Source organism: Branchiostoma floridae, chromosome 9, assembly GCF_000003815.2.
Source record: "Branchiostoma floridae strain S238N-H82 chromosome 9, Bfl_VNyyK, whole genome shotgun sequence".
Taxonomy (NCBI): Eukaryota; Metazoa; Chordata; class Leptocardii; order Amphioxiformes; family Branchiostomatidae; genus Branchiostoma; species Branchiostoma floridae.
In genome coordinates, this window is record NC_049987.1 from 21,835,665 (window position 1) to 21,853,828 (window position 18,164).

The following is an 18,164-nucleotide window of genomic DNA, read 5'->3' on the forward strand; positions in this document are numbered from 1 at the left end:
GTGCTCTGTGATGGTGCGCACTTTACTGTGGGATGGTAGTCTCAAGAAAATGCGCAACACGACAAGACAAACACAGAAAAGGCCACAAAACACAGACAAAATCAGCCTCAACTGGTTCTTTTTCTTGCAGACCATGCTTCATCCGAGACCCGACATCAGTTGTGATCCCGGAGGAGAGAAACATGGAAAAAGGCATCCTTTACAGAAAATACACTCAGCTCTAAGATTCACCTGCTGTGTCGAAGAAGAGGTTCAACCAGACCGTACCTCGAGACCTCGGCCTGAATTATGGCGTCCTAAAATGACCTCCGATCTGGCTGCATGAGGCCTAAAGCCATGACCTCAAGAACTGAGCAAAGTTCTATGCCGGTCATATGTCCAGTATCGGGGACGCCACTGTTCCAACAAACCGAGGGAAACGATAGCCTCCTTCACCGGCCTCTCTGTTGGGGTAGGATTGTGAAGGGGGAGGGCGATTCGCGATTTTAAACCGGGAAGGTTCTTAGACCGGGAATGGAATATATGCCGGGGACGAGTAGTGGTGGGTAGACTACTCGTCCCCGGCAATGCATATATTCTTTTCCGGGCATAAGAAGCTATGTTCGCAGTTAATTTCGGGGAAAACCCGTTGCTCCTCAAATTAACCAAGAAACTTTGGTATCAATGTAAGAGTGAGGAACTGGGCTATCACAAGGTGGGTTAAGCTAATGGGATCAAGGCGAATTGTAAAACAGAAAACCACAAATATACGGACCGAAAATTGCCAATGTTTCGAAAACCACAACGTTCGATGTTATTTTACAATCTACAAAATATCTACATAGTTGTGCTGCGCAAAGCCTGTAGATGTGAAAAAGTATAAACATTATGTAAGTCTGAGGTCTTTTTGTTGCACAACAGGCAGTTGTTTACACCCAACCAGGACAAAGTGCGTTCCGGCGTATGACCTGTCGAAGAGAGGGCTGCGCAGAACGGCTGCGCATAGAGCTCTGCGGTTCGACTGGTTAGTTGCATATCCGCACTGGGGGCGACATTGTTCCCGAAAAGTCGAAAGGAATGGGCTTCTTCAACAGACTGCATCATAATACAGGTAAATCGTAGCGCTGTGTTAAGATTTTTACACTCTTGTGGGGCATTATTTAGCCTGATTAAATCTCGCTTATCGCAGCCCACCCAACATCCGGCTGGCCTCATTGTTACAGCAGAGTTTGTTACACAGACTAGGGCATTGTTGCACTATAACAATCATCAGATCGAAAACGACGGGCCGGGAACACGTGAACAAATTTATAAGAAAACTTGGGAAAAGGTAGTTGTTAAAGGGATATATTGTAGACATTTGGCGCCAAAATTTCAAATGTTCTGAACTTTATAATCTCCAGTCATATTGACATTTGTAACTTATTTCCAACTTATCTGCGTCATTTTATCACATTTCTAGCACTAATTAACAACGCGTTCGGTGGTTCTTTCGAATCCTTACTGAAGTTTGTTGAAAGTCCCCGCTAAGCTCTGAAAATCTGCGACCACAACGGTCGATTCGGAATCTACGGCCGGCTTACTTCCGGAAGGCTACCCGGAAGTAAGTGAATTTGGTCGTTGCTTACTTTGGCGTTGTTAATTAGCGCCAGAAATGTGGAAAAAAAAAACGACGCAGATAAGTTGGAAAGAAGTTACAAATGTCAATCTGACTGGAGATTTTGAAGTTCAGAAAATTTGAAATTTTGGCGCCAAAATTTTCCGTTATATGCCTTTAATAAGATCAATACTTCACGCTTAGCAAGTGGGACTGAATCTTTGGCGAGCCTACCCACGGTCGGGCTGGTACCTAGGGTGATACGGAATACACCGTGTTGTACTTTCTATGTATCCTATATCTTTGTTGCCTTGAGTACACATTGGCATTCAACACTAATTCAAGCTTGAGCATGTGATAAAGGTAAATTCTGTTTTCTAGGTGTATATCAGAAACCATGGCAACCAACACACGAAAGTCCGTTGCCCTGGTAACAGGAGGCGGGAGCGGCATCGGCCGTGCCACGGCGGTCAGGTTTGCTGAGCTCGGGTACAGCTGTGTGGTGGCTGATATCGACGAGCAGAGCGCCAAGGAGACACTGGGCATGCTCCAAACTCCGGGCATCGCCGTGCAGGTGGACGTTACCATGGCGACAAGCGTGGAAGCCATGGTAACCGCAGCTGTTCAGCGCTTCGGGCGGATCGACTGCGCCTTTAACGGGGCCGGGACTGAGGGATCTTACGCCAAAATCGCGGATCACCCAGAAGAGGAGTTCGACCGCGTCATGGGCGTGAACGCCAAGGGCGTGTGGCTGTGTCTGAAGTACGAGATCGCCCAGATGCTGCAGCAGGAGCCCGTCGTGAGCGACCCGGCTAGATGGGCCGACAAGCCGGACGTGTGCCGCTTCCGTGGGGTGCGGGGCAGCATCGTCAATGCCAGCAGCCAGGCCGGTCTGGTTGGCCACCCGTACAACAGTCCGTACTGCGCGTCCAAGTGGGCCGTTCTGGGGATCACCGAGACAGCTGCAGTGGAGTACGCCAAGGACGGGATACGTGTGAACGCCGTCTGTCCCGTGGTGACTGCTACTCCCATGCTGGATCGAATCAAAGCAAAGTTGCCACCACACCTTCGCGGGCAAGATTATACAAAGTTTTTTCCTGTCGGTCGCATCGCAGCGCCCGAGGAGATTGCAGAGGCCGTATGCTGGCTGTGCAGCGACGCCTGTCCGTTCACTACAGGAGAGCACCTGAAAATCGCAGGGGGGATGTGAAGGATGCTATAAAGTAGCCTCCTTGGCCTTTTCGGCATTCCAAGAGTGCTGGTTCACAATTTTCAACATATCATTGGTCAGCTCCTTATGCCGCGAAGGTCGTGTCTGTTGTAGAATAAGCCGCAAATATGGCGAATATGGCTAGGTTTAAAGCTGTGTGACACAAGCACTCACTGTCAAGGCTCCATGGTCCGGGAATCGCCCGTATGTGAATCAATAAATATCAATGATCAATACCTAATGCTACACTATGCTTCGTGAATTCACTGGGTTGCGTTCTTCTGAGTGACATTACTTTCTAGATGGACTAACACGTATTAGCTCTGTTCTCCCGATCATTAACAAATAGAAATTCATATCATACAATTTGAAACAGGCGAAATGGAAACTTCCATAAATGCTTGTGTGTGTGTGTGTGTGTGTGTGTGTGTGTGTATGTGTGTGTATGTGTGTGTGTGTGTGTGTGTGTGTGCATGTCTGTGTGTTTGTGTGACTTGTATGGAAATTTTAAGTCTAAAACAACGAATGAAGACTGTCTTTAAATGAATAGTTTCATTGGTTTCAACGGGTACTAGTGCTTTTCCACCCAAAACCCTGCCTTAGACACATGAATGAATAACAAGTAATTAACACCCCCTGCACATACAGCTACAGTAAAATGTCGCCAGAATAACAGAAAGTTAGGTTCAAAGTTGGCAGTATTATTAACTTATCAATCCTTTGTGACAACTGTCAGGCGTTTCAGGTCATTGAGTCAGTAAAAGAACATAACGATTAACAAGAATTTGTTGTTTTTGGTTTGCGTTTTCGCAGTTTTACTTATGTAGATATTTTATAGGCTAGTCACATTCACAGGTATAGAAGAATGGGCACATAATAATAATATTTAGTCTTTGCAGTATCGCCAAAGAACCGGGGAAGAACATCTACCCTCCTACATTTGGCGACGAGGATGGTATGTCGCGGGTACCATATCTGAGGGCTGTGAAGTAGTGAACAATGGGCACATCATAATCAAAACTTACAAGAGCGCCACCATAATAATTTGTAGCCATCAATGCATCATGGTACATTTTCGTTCAATGTATGGGGAAGCATGGAGATCAGGCGAATGTAATGTAGGACGCTAGCTAATAAGAAATAATACCACATAGAACTGTGCAAAATTAATAGTACATTTCTACTGAACAGCAAAACGCCAAACGAAACCCGGTGAGAAAACATCAACCATTTCATCGCAGTAGGTCTAGAGCACCCCACTGCAACAAGACTACGTAATGCGTTTCAAAGCGGCCTGTGTCACAGCTTGAAGTTCGTTATCCCCGGCTTTGTTGAAACAGTGGCGCCATCAATGTTTGACATTGTACCTTGAACAGTTCTGTAGCTCACGGTTATTGACGTCATACGGCGTATCGCAAATCACAGCTGGAAGCCATTATTCCAGTCGGGATCTCGAGGTACGGTCTGGATAAACCTCTTCTACAACAAAGCAGGTGAATATTAGAGCTCAGTGTATTTTCTATGAAGGATGCCTAGCTTTTCCCCATGTTTCTCCCCTCTGGGATCACAACTGATGTTGGGCCTCGGGTAAACCATGATCAGCGAGCAGAAGAACCAGACGAGGTTGATTTTGTCTGTGTTTTGCGGCTTTGTCTGTGTTTTCCCTCTCTCATGTTGCGCGTTTTCTTGAGACCACCATCTCACAGAAAGGGGCAAACCACCACGGAGCAGCCTGAGGAGCACAGAAAAGGCCGCAAAATGTCGACAAAACAAACCCCAACTACATTAACTATATCGTCTGCTTGCAGATTAGGTGATTAGTCTGCTGGTTGCAATTACCTGTAAGTTGACCGTAAGCTGACGTTTTGGGTCTTTCTTGATCTTTCTTACCTATTCCAAGCGTTACCTTTCGATATTCGTCACCTCAATGGTCTGATTGAATATTTGGCAGCAAAGGGGTAAAATGAATCTTATGTGGGGGGTTTTCACAGCATATCTTGAAAGTCATGTACGTTAAGAGACCAAAGTTCAAAACGTGCACGTGGCCATCGTATGACCCGCACGTACCATTCAGATATATTCAGATTTAACAAAAGTGTTATAATATAATTACAGAAACCATGGCGACCAACACACGAAAGCCCGTTGCCATGGTAACGGGAGGCGGGAGCGGCATCGGTCGTGCCACGGCGGTCAGGTTTGCTGAGCTCGGGTACAGCTGTGTGGTGGCTGATATCGACGAGCAGAGCGCCAAGGAGACGCTGGGCATGCTCCAAACTCCGGGCATCGCCGTGCAGGTGGACGTTACCATGGCGACAAGCGTGGAAGCCATGGTAACCGCAGCTGTTCAGCGCTTCGGGCGGATCGACTGCGCTTTTAACAGTGCCGGAATTATGGTATCGTACGCCAAAATCGCGGATCAGCAAGAAGAGGAGTTCGACCGCGTCATGGGCATAAACGCCAAGGGCGTGTGGCTGTGTCTGAAGTACGAGATCGCCCAGATGCTGCAGCAGGAGCCCGTCGTGAGCAACCCGGCTAGATGGGCCGACAAGCCGGACGTGTGCCGCTTCCGCGGGGTGCGGGGTAGCATCGTCAACGCAAGTAGTATAGCCGGCCTGGGTGGCTACCATTACAACAGTCCCTACTGCGCGTCCAAGTGGGCCGTCCTGGGCATCACCCAGACAGCCGCAGTGGAGTACGCCAAGGACGGAATACGTGTGAACGCCGTCTGCCCAGCGGCGACTGACACTCCCATGCTGAATCGATTCAAAGAAAAGTGCCCACCAGCTCTTCGCTCGGCAGCAGGTGCAAAGAAGTACCCTTTCGGTCGCATCGCAGCGCCCGAGGAGATTGCAGAGGCCGTGTGCTGGCTGTGCAGCGACGCCTGTCCGTTCACTACAGGAGAGCACCTGAAGATCGCAGGGGGGATGTGAAGGATGCTATAGTATAAAGCTGGTCAGTGCAACACACAAGCCCTCACTGTCAAGGGTGTCTTGGAGACCCTCCTGCAGTAAGATCGCCCATGGACTCCTTTACATCACACTGCATGTGAACCAATAAAAGTTTATGAAACAGAAGTTACGTTTTATTATGCTTCGTGAATTTACTTTACTAAAACGCGTCTGTGTGTGTGTGAATTTCTGTGCATGATGATTACACAACACCACCACTGCTTGACCATTTGGATCAAATTCCGTGGATCCGTGGGCAGGGGTTCGATCTTCGCTAGTGTTGGTCCCAGCTCGAACATGTTGTAAGGCATTGCAGCATAGTGTCATCTCGGATGATGACGTAAAGCCACCGTACCCGTGTAAAAGAGAGCTTCAGGTGTTCGCCTCAAGCGCCAAACCTCTGCACGTAAAAGAACCCAACATACTTGAATATCGAGAAGAGCAGGGGTGACCCGATGTGCTTCGTTAAAACACGTGAGCCGTGGCGAAGTCGCTTTATAGTACTAAAAAGATCGAAGTTTTGCTGCAGTACCAAGGTCACATACCAGGGGGACAAAAATCAACCCTTATCCACATCCCAAATATATAATTTTCATCCATAAAGAGGTTCTTGAGTTATTCTGACCACAAATATCCAGACGAACGAACAAACAGACAGACAGACAGACACACCAAAAACTTTACCTCCATTTTTCATGGAGGTAACTTACAACGCGATGCTTTGTCGGTTGTACTCTGTCTGAGGTTCGACCACTCTACCTACTTTTACAAAGAACTTAGCTTAGTGTCTTCACTTGGCATCCATGGTTTGTACATTGTGAACAGAGAGTGACTTCATCATCCATGTTACTTACGTGTGTTTGGAAGTGTTCATTTGGTCAGTATGTCGTGCAGTGATCCCTTCCCCTGTGTGTACGTCCGATCACATATGTCGGAGTGATATGTTATTGTTATCCTGTATTGTTATTGGGTGGGCCGACTATTCTTTCTTCGCAGCCAGGGGCTGAATTTGCCAGTAACTTACAATAGGCGGGGCTAAATCGTAAGTGTCGGAGCTAGCTGCCATTCGGCGCCACTCAGGTGACCTCAATACGACTGTCGCAAGTGTCTGGAGCGAGCTGCCATTCGGCGCCACTCAGGTGACCTCAATACGACTGTCGCAAGTGTCTGGAGCGAGCTGCCATTCGGCGCCACTCAAGTGACCTCAATACGACTGTCGCAAGTGTCTGGAGCGAGCTGCCGAACGGCACCACTCAGGACATATCTACTTCCGGGACATGTGACGTGGTTTGCATGATGGGGTCCAAGGTCATGGCTGGGTATGTTGGAACAACACCCATCCAGCTCAGCCGAGGCCACAGCCTTTCTCTGTAATCTTTCTTCGTCTCCAGAACAGGTGAATCTTAACTACATTTCGGAAAAACAAGAGTTGTTTCAGCTCGACATTCAACTTGTCATTGCCATGTTTGACCCCCTCTAGTATAAGGTTATACCTAAAATCAACGAGGTAGGCCCACCGGATGGCGTTTTGCCTTGGTAGTTATGGTTATCCCAATATAGTTTTGACTCAGTTTATATTGTTGTTTTTTTGTCAGTGGGTCTACTCGGTGAATCATCTACTTGTTGATGTGAAACTTATGAAGTTGTGCGTAAAGAGTAAAACTGTTCCCTGTGTGACCAGGTTTCCGGGTCATTGGCCTTGGTTAATGGGTCACCAATTAGTCCTGGGTAAGCCCATATTAGGTCATAGCAAGGGGGTGGAGCAAATCTCAGGTCAAGTAGTACGAAGGCCCATAAGTACAAAGGAGCGACAACGAATTCGAGCCCACGCTTACATTACACACTGTATTTGAAAAGGATTGCAAGGAGTCTTTAGTAGTATGGACGTTGTATGCATAGAAATGGAAACACTGAAGAAAGTCTTGAGACGTTTGATATAGTATTATGCTACCTACAATCCCAGAAGAGCTTTTATTCCAGATATTGATCAAGTATCTGTTCTCTAGGCGTAATCATGGCAACCAACACACGAAAGCCAGTTGCCCTGGTAACAGGAGGTGGAAGCGGCATGGGCCGTGCCACGGCGGTCAGGTTTGCTGAGCTCGGGTACAGCTGTGTGGTGGCTGATATCGACGAGCAGAGCGCCAAGGAGACACTGGGCATGCTCCAAACTCCGGGCATCGTCGTGCAGGTGGACGTTACCATGGCGACAAGCGTGGAAGCCATGGTAACCGCGGCTGTTAAGCGCTTCGGGCGGATCGACTGCGCTTTTAACTGTGCCGGCACTGAGGGAAATCTCGCCAAAATCGCGGATCACCCAGAAGAGGAGTTCGACCGCGTCATGGGCGTGAACGCCAAGGGCGTGTGGCTGTGTCTGAAGTACGAGATCGCCCAGATGCTGCAGCAGGAACCCGTCGTGAGCGACCCGGCTAGATGGGCCGACAAGCCGGACGTGTGCCGCTTCCGTGGGCAGCGGGGCAGCATCGTCAACGCCAGCAGCCGCGCTGGCCTGGGCCCCATGCCTAACAACTCTGCCTACTGCGCGTCCAAGTGGGCCGTCCTGGGGATCACCGAGACAGCCGCAGTGGAGTACGCCAAGGACGGGATACGTGTGAACGCCATCTGCCCAGCGGCGACCGCTACTCCCATGCTGGATCGATTCAAAGAAAAGTTGCCACCAGACCTTCGCGGGTCAACAGGTCCAGGGTTCCACCCTGTCGGTCGCATCGCAGCGCCCGAGGAGATGGCAGAGGCCGTGTGCTGGCTGTGCAGCGACGCCTGTCCGTTCACTACAGGAGAGCACCTGAAAATCTCAGGGGGAGTGTGAAGGATGCTATAAAGCTGGTTTGTGTAACGCAAGCTGTCACTGTCAAGGGCTTCATGTAGCCCCTCATGCAGGAAGATCGCCCATGGGCTCCTTTATGTCACACTGCATGTGAACAAATAAAAGTTTATGAAACATACTTTAGTTTTTTATTATGCTTCGTGAATTTACTATACTGAAAGGCGCGCGCTTGTGTATGTGTGTGTATGTGTGTGCGTGTGTTTATGCGCGTGTGTGTTTGTGTGTTTGTGCGTGTGTGTGTGCGTGTGTTTGTTTGTGTGTGTGCGCATGCCAACAACCCCACTGCATGGCCACCTGGATCTCTGGGCAGTGGTTCGATCTTCGATTCTAGGGTCGGTCCCTGCTTGCACACGTTGTAAGGTATTGCAGCATAGTGTCACTTCGGATGATGACGTTAAGTCAGCTGCCCAGTGTAAACGGGTAGCTTCAGGTGCTCGCCTCAAGCTCCAAACATCCGCACGTAAAGGAACCCAATACACTTTAATATCGAGAAGAGTTGGGACGACCCGGTGCGCTTGGCTAAAACAAATGAGCTGTAGCAAAGCCGCTTTGCAGTGCACCGAACTGATTCTAACTACAATGCAGCTTTGTTCCGTCCTCAGCCTTATATATCGCCGCTTTACCTACTTTTACAAAGGTTATCCACAGACTCCATGACTTAAGACAGTATCAAAAGGGCCAAAGCAGTATCCAACTGGTCTCGGTTGCCAGCAAGTGGATGCTGCTTTGTCTTATGCCACAGGTAGATCTGCTTGGAGGCCCATGATGTGTACATGGTGTTAAAAAAACACCTCCTTGGTATAAAGGAGCACCTGAGGGAGTCACCAACTCAAACTACAGCCCACATTAGCACGGACGGAAACTTACAACTATTCCTTTCCTCCCGAACTCACCCTCACACTCAGGGTTGACATCGCGGCAAAGCCTAACGATATCACCCCTGACAATTCAGCCAGGGTATTTGGGTATTTGGGGCGCCCTGCTTATGAATATTAATGAGCTTGCCTGATTTGTCGCGGCCCAATCAGCGACCGGATTGCAAGTTTCGAACAAACAGCGTACGGCGCGGCGTGTACAAAGATCTGTTTATCTTTGCGTGATGGTAATGTTTTTTTTTCGTATGCTAGGTCGGTACATGTATACGGTGATGCCGTGGTTACCCTATACCCACAGAACCGACAAATGTTAAATTTGGTACCTGATAAAGACGTCTGGACGCTGAAAGAACGTTACGCCTGTACTGTTATCTTGCTCTTGAATATTAATGAGTCGCCTTATATGGGGCCTTTCCGAGCTTTCGACAACAAAAAGCCGATAGGCTGACAGTTGGTTAGAAGCCACGCCCCAAATACCCAAATACCCTGGCTGAATTGTCAGGGGTGATATCGTTAGGCTTTGCCGCGATGTCAACCCTGAGTGTGAGGGTGCCCGAACTATACCGGAGTGGACCTCCCTGCTTGGCACGGTCGTGGCAGCTCCCACAGTTGGGTCGTTCCGTGCCAGGCTGAAGGTTTGCCCGCCTTTAATAGCCGGGACCTCAACTGCCCCCTACTTTGCCCCTTATGGGGTTATCTTGGGTAGTGTAATGTACACGTAGATGCAGAACTTGGTTATCCGTGTAACGTTATACGTGTGTTTTAAACTGTTTGTGTAGCCAGTGTAGTGCAGTCATTCTTCCCAGCACGTACGCCCATGGATCACCCCTACCGCAATTAAGGGTGGAGTGACATCTGCTTCCGGGGCAAGTGACATGTTTTATATGAAAGAGTTCAAGGTCATGGCTTGACATTTTGGAACAACACCCGTCCGACTCAGCCGAGGGCACAGTATTTCTCTGTAGTCTTTCTTCTCCAATCCAGCACAGGTGAATCTTCGGGTAAGCACGAAGAATTGTTTAAGTTCGGCGTTTATCTTGTTATTGTCATATTTGACCCAACTTAAGTTTCAGTTTACACTAAAGATCAACGAGGAATGCCAATCGGATGGCCTACGTGTATGTGCAGACTTTCGTGGCGTTTTGCCTGGGGGTAGCCTATGGCTATGGTTTTGCTTCTTTTGTACGCAGCAAGTCTCCTCAGTGAATCATGGAATTGTTAACGTAACGTTTGACATTGTGCTTTAAGAGTAAAACTGTTCATGCGATACCATGTTTCTAGGTTTTTGACCTTTGATTTCTCCGTTTATGGGTCATCGACCTTGGTTAGTACTGGGCAAGCCCATATAAGGACGTATTAAGATTTTACTACTGTGAGAGTGACTACACCTTTCTCAAGTATACATGTGTTAGTGCGAAGGCCCATGGGTACAAGGGAGCGCTTGTTGTACACCGTGTATTTGGAAAGGATTGTAAGGAGTCTCCAGTAGTATGGAAGTTGTACATAATAACAATAAATACATAAAAAATGGAGACACTGAAGAATGTCTTGAGACGTGCAATTATGCTACCTACAATCACAGACGAGCTTTCATTCCATTATTGATCATCTGTTCTCTAGGCGTAACCATGGCTACTGGTACACGAAAGCCCGTTGCCCTGGTAACGGGAGGTGGGAGCGGCATCGGACGTGCCACGGCGGTCAGGTTTGCTGAGCTCGGGTACAGCTGTGTGGTGGCTGATATCGACGAGCAGAGCGTCAAGGAGACACTGGGCATGCTCCAAACTCCGGGCATCGCCGTGCAGGTGGACGTTACCATGGCGACAAGCGTGGAAGCCATGGTAACCGCGGCGGTTCAGCGCTTCGGACGGATCGACTGCGCTTTTAACGGTGCTGGAATCGAGGGAACCCCTGCCAGAATCGCGGATCACCAAGAAGAGGAGTATGATCGCGTCATGGGCGTGAACGCCAAGGGCGTGTGGCTATGTCTGAAGTACGAGATCGCCCAGATGCTGCAGCAGGAGCCCGTCGTGAGCGACCCGGCTAGATGGGCCGACAAGCCGGACGTGTGCCGCTTCCGCGGGCAGCGGGGCAGCATCGTCAACGACAGCAGCCGCTCGGGCCTGGGTCCCATGCCTTACAGCTCTGCCTACTGCGCGTCCAAGTGGGCTATCCTGGGGATCACCGAGACAGCCGCAGCGGAGTACGCCAAGGACGGGATACGTGTGAACGCCGTCTGTCCAGCACTCACGGCAACCTCCATGCTGAGCCGGCTGAAGGAAAAGTTGCCTGCAGACTTCATGGAGAAGCTGGACGCCATGAGTCCTGTCGGTCGCGTCGCAGCGCCCCAAGAGGTAGCGGAGGCCGTGTGCTGGCTGTGCAGCGACGCCTGTCCGTTCACTACGGGAGAGCACCTGAAGATCGCAGGAGGAATTTGAAGCTGTCACGTACTGTACCGTGACCAGTCATCATCTCAGAATCTCAGACACAACACTGGTGGCAGCTGTGGGACGGTCTACTATAGGCACCATGGTTTTTACCGGCCTTGTTCTTGTAATCCAAGCCCAAGACGCTGTCCAACTTCAGAGCAGCGGTGCACCTAATCTCCAAGCAGATCCTACGGTTGCCAATGAGTACTCTCGATCTATAGGCCGGCCACACTCCTTTGCCAGCTTGTGATACTTCATTATTAAATACTACCGTAAGTCCTGCTTAGAGCTTAACGATATTTCCTGTCGGAATTCCTCTTATAATCCTTACGCACAATATCATAGAATGTAGAATTTTCAATCAAAACTTTACTACGATGAATTTTTATCCTTGCCACAGATATACCTCAGTTTCGGTTTTACATAAGTTTGACATAAAGCAAAAAACTCTTCAGCCGTAGAAGGTTGAAATGGAGCTGAAAGAACATTGAGGCTCACGGTGCTCTTTAACAATCATATATATGTAGTTCAAAAAGATTCCCTGGTCACACATTGAACTTGTGCCGGCACACTTAACGTCCGTACGCAATGTCGAAGTTTCCGAACTCCAGCCGGGCGATGCTCTTCTCCTCAAAAGACGCCCCTTCGATTCTCGACATCGGACTCCCGATATGCTGCAGCCAGTGCTTCCTATGGGGACAAGACAACAAGAAAAATGCTGTTAAAAAGACTACAAACCTGGGCGGCATCCTAGTTAGTTTTCCGTGCCTTACATGAACATACCCTGCGCTTATTACGTTATGAGTATGGGAACCACAGAAAATTATCTAGGATTTCAAACTGAAAGACTAAAGCAAGACAGTCGAAAATGTCATGAGTTTGCTTATTGTAGTTCCGAAACGTTTTGGCTTTGTACGAGAACGAATAGTCAATAAAATCAAATAAGACTTGATATTTCTTTTGTTTCTTTGGATATGTTGTTCAAATAGAAATTTCAGTTAATGTTATTATGACCGACATGTACTAGTAGTATAGCTTCCATCGCATGCTCTCTGGGCCCTTTTTTGGGGGGGGGGGCACATAATACATTCTTTTTGTATTGGTTCGTTTTTGCCGCCGGGGCCAAACGAACCAGTACAAAAAAGAAATTCAGCAAAATTGCATCATGAGCAAAAACAAAAAGATGTGAAAAGGCCCAAAGAGCCTGCGATGGAGGCTACTACTAGTAGTACTGACTCACATCTGGTTGATAGCGTCCCTGGGCCCCTGTACGACCCCTGCTACTGTACCGTGCCGGGTGTTCTTCACCCACCCAACCAGCTTCAGTCGCCGGGCTTGCTTACGGGTGTTCTGTCGGAGGTGGAAGAGACTTGTGTTCATTTAAACAGTGAGTTAATCTTACAGCAATGTCCTTAATCATATTGAGAGTAATAGATCACTGAGTCGGCATAGTCTCTTCTGCAGGGTATTTAAGCGTTGCCTAACCGCCAGCAATGATATAAGAAAATTAGACGGCCATTAACGTTACAAACATTTGTAATTTTTAACAAACATAGAAATAGAAAGTGGTACTCACATCTCGAAAGAAGACACCTTGTCAGCGTGCCAGTTGTTGATCACAGCACATGATATCATCACAAACAAACAAACAAACAGACAAACAAACAAACAGACAGACAAACAAAAATTGATAAAAGTCACAATCTCAATAGAATGGAAACACTAATTCTGTACCCATGACAATAACCTCATTAACTTACTAGTAGTATCTCTCAACTGTAACATTACACTATAAAAATGTATTGGCGTGATCTATATGATAAAAATGCGAATTACACGTTCGGTTACAAGATCTTACAGGCTGGCGTGTATAGAGGGGTTCATGGCTTCGAACATCGTGTCCTTGAAATCAATAAGACACCAGTGACTTTGTTACCTTGAACTTCGCCGTAACGTTAGATCTCGTATTCTACGGAGACTAGGTCAGCCATGGCGGTGTTTCTGTCGTTAGACTGGACCCACTGAAGACAACACGACGTCACAGCCGCAACGACAGTTATATATAGCATATACCGAGACATGGCTGGAATCTAAATCACACCGCAGTGTTATGATAGCTTTTCCTGTACTTTGGTCATAATCCGCTAGGAGACGCTTTTTGCGTTACATGGAAGGTCATGTGTAATTTTGCTGCATCAGAAAATATCCGTAAGATGCGAGAAACTTTAAATAATGTGTGATGTACTAATAATCATCATGATAATGTTGTTATTAGTATTACGATGAAAATCATCCTAACGTCCCTTAAAACCGCCAATGGTACAGTCCAACAGGATGCGCGTGCGTACTAGATTCGAGCGCCATTTTCGGATGTCAACAAAAGATGGCGTACCGACCTGTCCAGGTTTTCGCTTCTCTGGCCCAAAAAGATCGCGACAAAAAAGCCAGATTCGTGGACGAGAACGAAGATAAAGACCGGAGGGTTGTGAGGAAGAATGAAGTCGAGGTTTCGGCGACGGGGGAGCTTTCTCTGCCGCCCGATCGTGCCAGGTAAGGTGGGGGAGGGGGGCGACTTGGCGAAAAACCGCGAAAGGGAAACTTGTCTGTAAAAGCACGTGTGACCATATACCGACAAACTGAAGCGGTTAGAGAGACAACAACAACATTATGAAGTTAAAAAAAGCACAAAGCTGTACCGATATACCAACAACTGGCGTAGGTTGACTGTTTAAGTTTCCTCACCTCTATCAAATTAGGTGATATTTTTTTGTTGCAGCCGCCGGGCTTGCTTACTTTGTTTTGATGTAATTTTGTTGCCTTTTCTGTGTGCTTTAATTTCAAACAACTTGTTGTTCTTGTTCTTGTACTGAATAACACCCCTTATTTTTGTTGGGGCAAACCATCCAGTGTGTAGTGCTGCTGTTTATTGACCGTTCCTCAGGTGTTGCAACACCTCTTCCTTAAACTTAACGGGATTAGCTTGAAGGGTGGTTGAGTATGGCAGAGTATTCCAATCGTTAGTGGTTCTTGGGAAATATGAATGTTTGAGATGTCTTTATTAGTCTTAATGGGTTTGTATGAGTTTGGGTGGTTATGTCTAGATTGCCTTGGGTTCGGCTGCAAGTAGTAAGAGAAAGAGTCAGGGAGGTAGCATTGCTTTCACAGCCGGTAAACGTTTAGTATAGAGATTCATAAACATAATGTAACAGTCAGATAAGTTGGATATGAATGTTAACTTATGAGTTTTTATAAGTTTTATCAGTTACTTGATATCCCATGATATTGATGTATTGCAACATACATCAATAATATTCAATATCATGGGATATCAAGTAACAGTGAAAACCTACAGAGTGACAGTTGTAGTGAGCAGTAAAAAGAAGATGTGCTGGAGGCTAAATCCAGTGTGCAGAGATATGATATGATATGATATGTTACCACAGAGTGACAGTTTTGGTGAGCAGTAAGAAGGAAGCTGTACTGGACACTAAGACCAGCGTACAGAGATATGATATGATATGATATATGTTACAGAGTGACAGTTGTAGTGAGCAGTAAGAAGGAAGCTGTACTGGAGGCTAACACCAGCGTGCAGACTGACAGAGATATGATATATGTTACAGAGTGACAGTTGTAGTGAGCAGTAAGAAGGAAGATGTACTGGAGGCTAAGACCAGCGTACAGAGATATGATATGATAAGATATGATATATGTTACAGAGTAACAGTTGTAGTGACCAGTAAGAAGGAAGCTGTACTGGAGGCTAAGACCAGCGTGCAGACTGACAGAGATATGATATGATATATGTTACAGTTGTAGTGAGCTGTACTGGAGGCTAAGACCAGCGTGCAGACTGACAGAGATATGATATGATATAATATATGTTACAGAGTGACAGTTGTAGTGAGCAGTAAGAAGGAAGCTGTGATGGAAGCTAAGACCAGCGTACAGAAATATGATATGATATGATATATGTTACAGAGTGACAGTTGTAGTGACCAGTAAGAAGGAAGCTGTACTGGAAGCTAAGACCAGTGTTCAGAGACGGCTGGACTACATCGTACAGGTGCTGCAGACTCACCATGTCAAGGTCAGGGTCATGGCAGCATTCTTCTGTCCTTTTCTATTTCTAATATTTCTTCTCTATACACTAAGGGTGGGTACTGGAACAGACATTTCAGGTACAGGTACGGTTCAGGTCTAGAGGATCATATCCAGGTCCGTACCTGAACCCGGACCTAATTGTGAAAACTTGTGAATGGGCAGATATATGTGGATACTCAAAGCAATGGTCCAAAAGAAATCTATTTGGTGGTGTACCCCATGTCACAGACATTTTGAATCCTGTCATCATATAAGTGGAGCATAAAGGCAGGAAAATGTATAGACAGGCTACTAGTAAAGCAAGAAAATTGCAATGAAAGAAACAAGAAATTCACAAATGACCTTTAATTTCTTATTTTCTGCTGTATTTTTTGTGCCAACTACCAGGAAGGGGACACCCAGATCTCCAAAGTGATCCATAGAGTGGACGGACTGTACCACATGGAGGGGGAGGTCAGGGTGGTGTTTGTGGACTTCCTGAAGTGCCAGGGCGTGTGTAACTTCCTGGTGGAGAAGATGGACGAGTCGGTCGTCGTGGCAACCCCAGAGTTCTTCCACAGTCCGCAGAGGCTGGAGGAGCTCAGGTGAGATTTCATGGACACGGGCTCAGGGATGCTGAATGTCTAGGCCAGTGTTCGAGCCAGTCTGTTTTTTTTCCGTCCCCTTGATTTTGAATGGAAATGGGTGTGGGAGTATGCTCCCTATGAAAATTTTGAAATCTAGACCCTCTGAAATCTTTACATGCCAATTTTTTTTAAAATTTACAACTCATTTTCACCTGATTCAAGTGAGGAAATAAGTCAGTGTTAAGTGCCTTGGCCAAAGGAACCTCATTGAGACATGCTAGGGATTCAAACCCAGAACCCTTTAGATTCTAAGTCAACAACTAATCCCAAGACCAGCTTACCATCTTAAGTTCTTAACACTGCTTCTTTGTAAGGTAAAACTGGTTCAAGATACCTTTAATTTGTTTAGAGTACCATGTGCTTTACTCAAAGGTTCTCTCCCTCTCAGACGACAAGCGTGTCTCCTGGCTGTGAGAAATGCACGACAAAAAGCGGTGGAAGTCGCTCGGCTGCTCCGTTCGACCGTGGGTCAGCCAATCAGCATCAGGGAAGAGAGCTGTCGGGAGTGGGAGGGGCCGCCAGCTCAGGGACAGTCACATGACCAAGACAAGCCAATGACGTACCAGGAGAGAATTGCCATGGCAACAGTGACAGTTCAGGCCAAGGTGTTTGCCAGTTTTGAGCTGAAACCCAAGGAGAAGGGAAGAGCTCCCTCTGGGGGGAGATAGCAGTACTGCATGCTATTTTGCCTCAGACTTTTGTGTTATTTTTGTATTCCCTATTGGCACAGGAAAGAAAAAAATAACAACTGTTTTTTTGCTTGTCACCAAGTTACCTAGAAAGACACAGGATTCAGTATAAAGTAAGGATGCCTCCAGGACCTGTTCCTTAGTGCCGGAATGGAAATTTGCTAGTTGTGATGAACAAACATTGCACCCTGTCTGTCCCCAAACTCATTGATTTTTGTGACATTAAATTGATGATTTAACAAAAATTTAACAATAAGTGAGATGTGAAAAAAAATCTGAAGACAGCACTGGTATAAAGGTAGCAGGATCTAGGTCCCTCAGGACCCTGGCATACATATGGGTACTTGCTTAGGCAGGTAGTTAGGAACCTAAAAAGATATGGTTGGCAGAGTTTTTACTTGTAATCAACAATGTTTCATATTTATTGAGCAATTTTCGAGTTTGAAACATGAGAAGTGCCAAGGTTTGTCAATAAATAAAGAAGATGCGCAGCTTGCAAGATAACATGTAAAAACAGCCATATTACAACTGTTAGTAATTTGTCCACAAGTGAATAATGCTACTATAATGATCTTAACTCGTGTGTCATGTTGTTTTGAAAAGATGATAGATGGGTAGCAGAGAGAAAATACACGTGTGGGAGCATTTTCAAATAACTGTCTGCTGTTAGTGTCATTTTTCACAATTGTCTGCTAAATCACCCGTTTAGCCAACGAAATGACTGAGCCAGCTAGCGGTCACTAAGGAGTATGGTACACAGGCTTCCAAGCTCAGATGAAGCCATTTCTTGAACGCTTGAAGCATAGGCGATAGGCTCGGATCTCTGATCGGCTTTGATGTTTGCTTGTACGTCATCGAA

At 46.8% G+C, this 18,164-nt stretch overlaps 5 protein-coding genes and 1 long non-coding RNA gene across 7 annotated transcripts; 5 read left to right on the forward strand and 1 right to left on the reverse strand.

The window, feature by feature from the left end:
* The first annotated feature begins 975 nt into the window (after nucleotides 1–975).
* On the forward strand, nucleotides 976–2,799 carry LOC118423497 (2,5-dichloro-2,5-cyclohexadiene-1,4-diol dehydrogenase-like). Its single transcript, XM_035831666.1, has 2 exons — nucleotides 976–1,090; nucleotides 1,958–2,799. The coding sequence occupies exon 2, from the start codon at nucleotides 1,974–1,976 to the stop codon at nucleotides 2,784–2,786; it is 813 nt and encodes a 270-aa protein (XP_035687559.1). The 5' UTR covers nucleotides 976–1,090; nucleotides 1,958–1,973; the 3' UTR covers nucleotides 2,787–2,799.
* Nucleotides 2,800–4,900: 2,101 nt separating this feature from the next.
* On the forward strand, nucleotides 4,901–5,863 carry LOC118423499 (2,5-dichloro-2,5-cyclohexadiene-1,4-diol dehydrogenase-like). Its single transcript, XM_035831668.1, has one exon. It carries the CDS (start codon nucleotides 4,907–4,909, stop codon nucleotides 5,717–5,719), a length of 813 nt encoding a protein of 270 aa, XP_035687561.1. The 5' UTR covers nucleotides 4,901–4,906; the 3' UTR covers nucleotides 5,720–5,863.
* A 1,914-nt stretch (nucleotides 5,864–7,777) lies between these two features.
* LOC118423500 (2,5-dichloro-2,5-cyclohexadiene-1,4-diol dehydrogenase-like) lies at nucleotides 7,778–8,700 on the forward strand. Its single transcript, XM_035831670.1, has one exon. The coding sequence runs from the start codon at nucleotides 7,806–7,808 to the stop codon at nucleotides 8,562–8,564; it is 759 nt and encodes a 252-aa protein (XP_035687563.1). The 5' UTR covers nucleotides 7,778–7,805; the 3' UTR covers nucleotides 8,565–8,700.
* Nucleotides 8,701–10,292: 1,592 nt separating this feature from the next.
* Nucleotides 10,293–12,198, forward strand: LOC118422133 (2,5-dichloro-2,5-cyclohexadiene-1,4-diol dehydrogenase-like). Its single transcript, XM_035829650.1, has 2 exons — nucleotides 10,293–10,458; nucleotides 11,078–12,198. Exon 2 carries the CDS (start codon nucleotides 11,086–11,088, stop codon nucleotides 11,893–11,895), a length of 810 nt encoding a protein of 269 aa, XP_035685543.1. The 5' UTR covers nucleotides 10,293–10,458; nucleotides 11,078–11,085; the 3' UTR covers nucleotides 11,896–12,198.
* Nucleotides 12,199–12,235: 37 nt separating this feature from the next.
* Nucleotides 12,236–13,995, reverse strand: LOC118422134. Its single transcript, XR_004831887.1, has 4 exons — nucleotides 13,823–13,995; nucleotides 13,463–13,479; nucleotides 13,127–13,236; nucleotides 12,236–12,576 (listed from the first exon to the last, which is right to left on the reverse strand). It is a non-coding gene; the product is annotated as an uncharacterized LOC118422134 (long non-coding RNA).
* Nucleotides 13,996–14,209: 214 nt separating this feature from the next.
* On the forward strand, nucleotides 14,210–17,953 carry LOC118423596 (interleukin-1 receptor-associated kinase 1-binding protein 1-like). Of its 2 annotated transcripts, XM_035831815.1 has the most exons (5): nucleotides 14,210–14,436; nucleotides 15,777–15,834; nucleotides 15,926–15,976; nucleotides 16,378–16,574; nucleotides 17,005–17,953. In XM_035831815.1, the coding sequence occupies exons 1-5, from the start codon at nucleotides 14,270–14,272 to the stop codon at nucleotides 17,282–17,284; spliced, it is 753 nt and encodes a 250-aa protein (XP_035687708.1). In that variant the 5' UTR covers nucleotides 14,210–14,269; the 3' UTR covers nucleotides 17,285–17,953. The 2 variants fall into 2 exon arrangements, with proteins under 2 accessions (XP_035687708.1, XP_035687706.1); XM_035831813.1 differs by lacking the exon at nucleotides 15,777–15,834 and having other exon boundaries at nucleotides 14,211–14,436; nucleotides 15,868–15,976.
* The last annotated feature ends 211 nt before the right edge of the window (nucleotides 17,954–18,164 follow it).

Bases quoted from the DNA above. Each gene is read 5' to 3' on its own strand.
- LOC118423499 (XM_035831668.1), top strand. From the start codon at position 4,907: ATGGCGACCAACACACGAAAGCCCGTTGCCATGGTAACGGGAGGCGGG.
- LOC118423500 (XM_035831670.1), top strand. From the start codon at position 7,806: ATGGGCCGTGCCACGGCGGTCAGGTTTGCTGAGCTCGGGTACAGCTGT.
- LOC118422133 (XM_035829650.1), top strand. From the start codon at position 11,086: ATGGCTACTGGTACACGAAAGCCCGTTGCCCTGGTAACGGGAGGTGGG.
- LOC118423596 (XM_035831815.1), top strand. From the start codon at position 14,270: ATGGCGTACCGACCTGTCCAGGTTTTCGCTTCTCTGGCCCAAAAAGAT. The intron at 15,977-16,377 runs GTCAGGGTCATG...GCCAACTACCAG, and splicing joins TGCAGACTCACCATGTCAAG to GAAGGGGACACCCAGATCTC. The intron at 16,575-17,004 runs GTGAGATTTCAT...TCTCCCTCTCAG, and splicing joins CAGAGGCTGGAGGAGCTCAG to ACGACAAGCGTGTCTCCTGG.
- LOC118423497 (XM_035831666.1), top strand. From the start codon at position 1,974: ATGGCAACCAACACACGAAAGTCCGTTGCCCTGGTAACAGGAGGCGGG.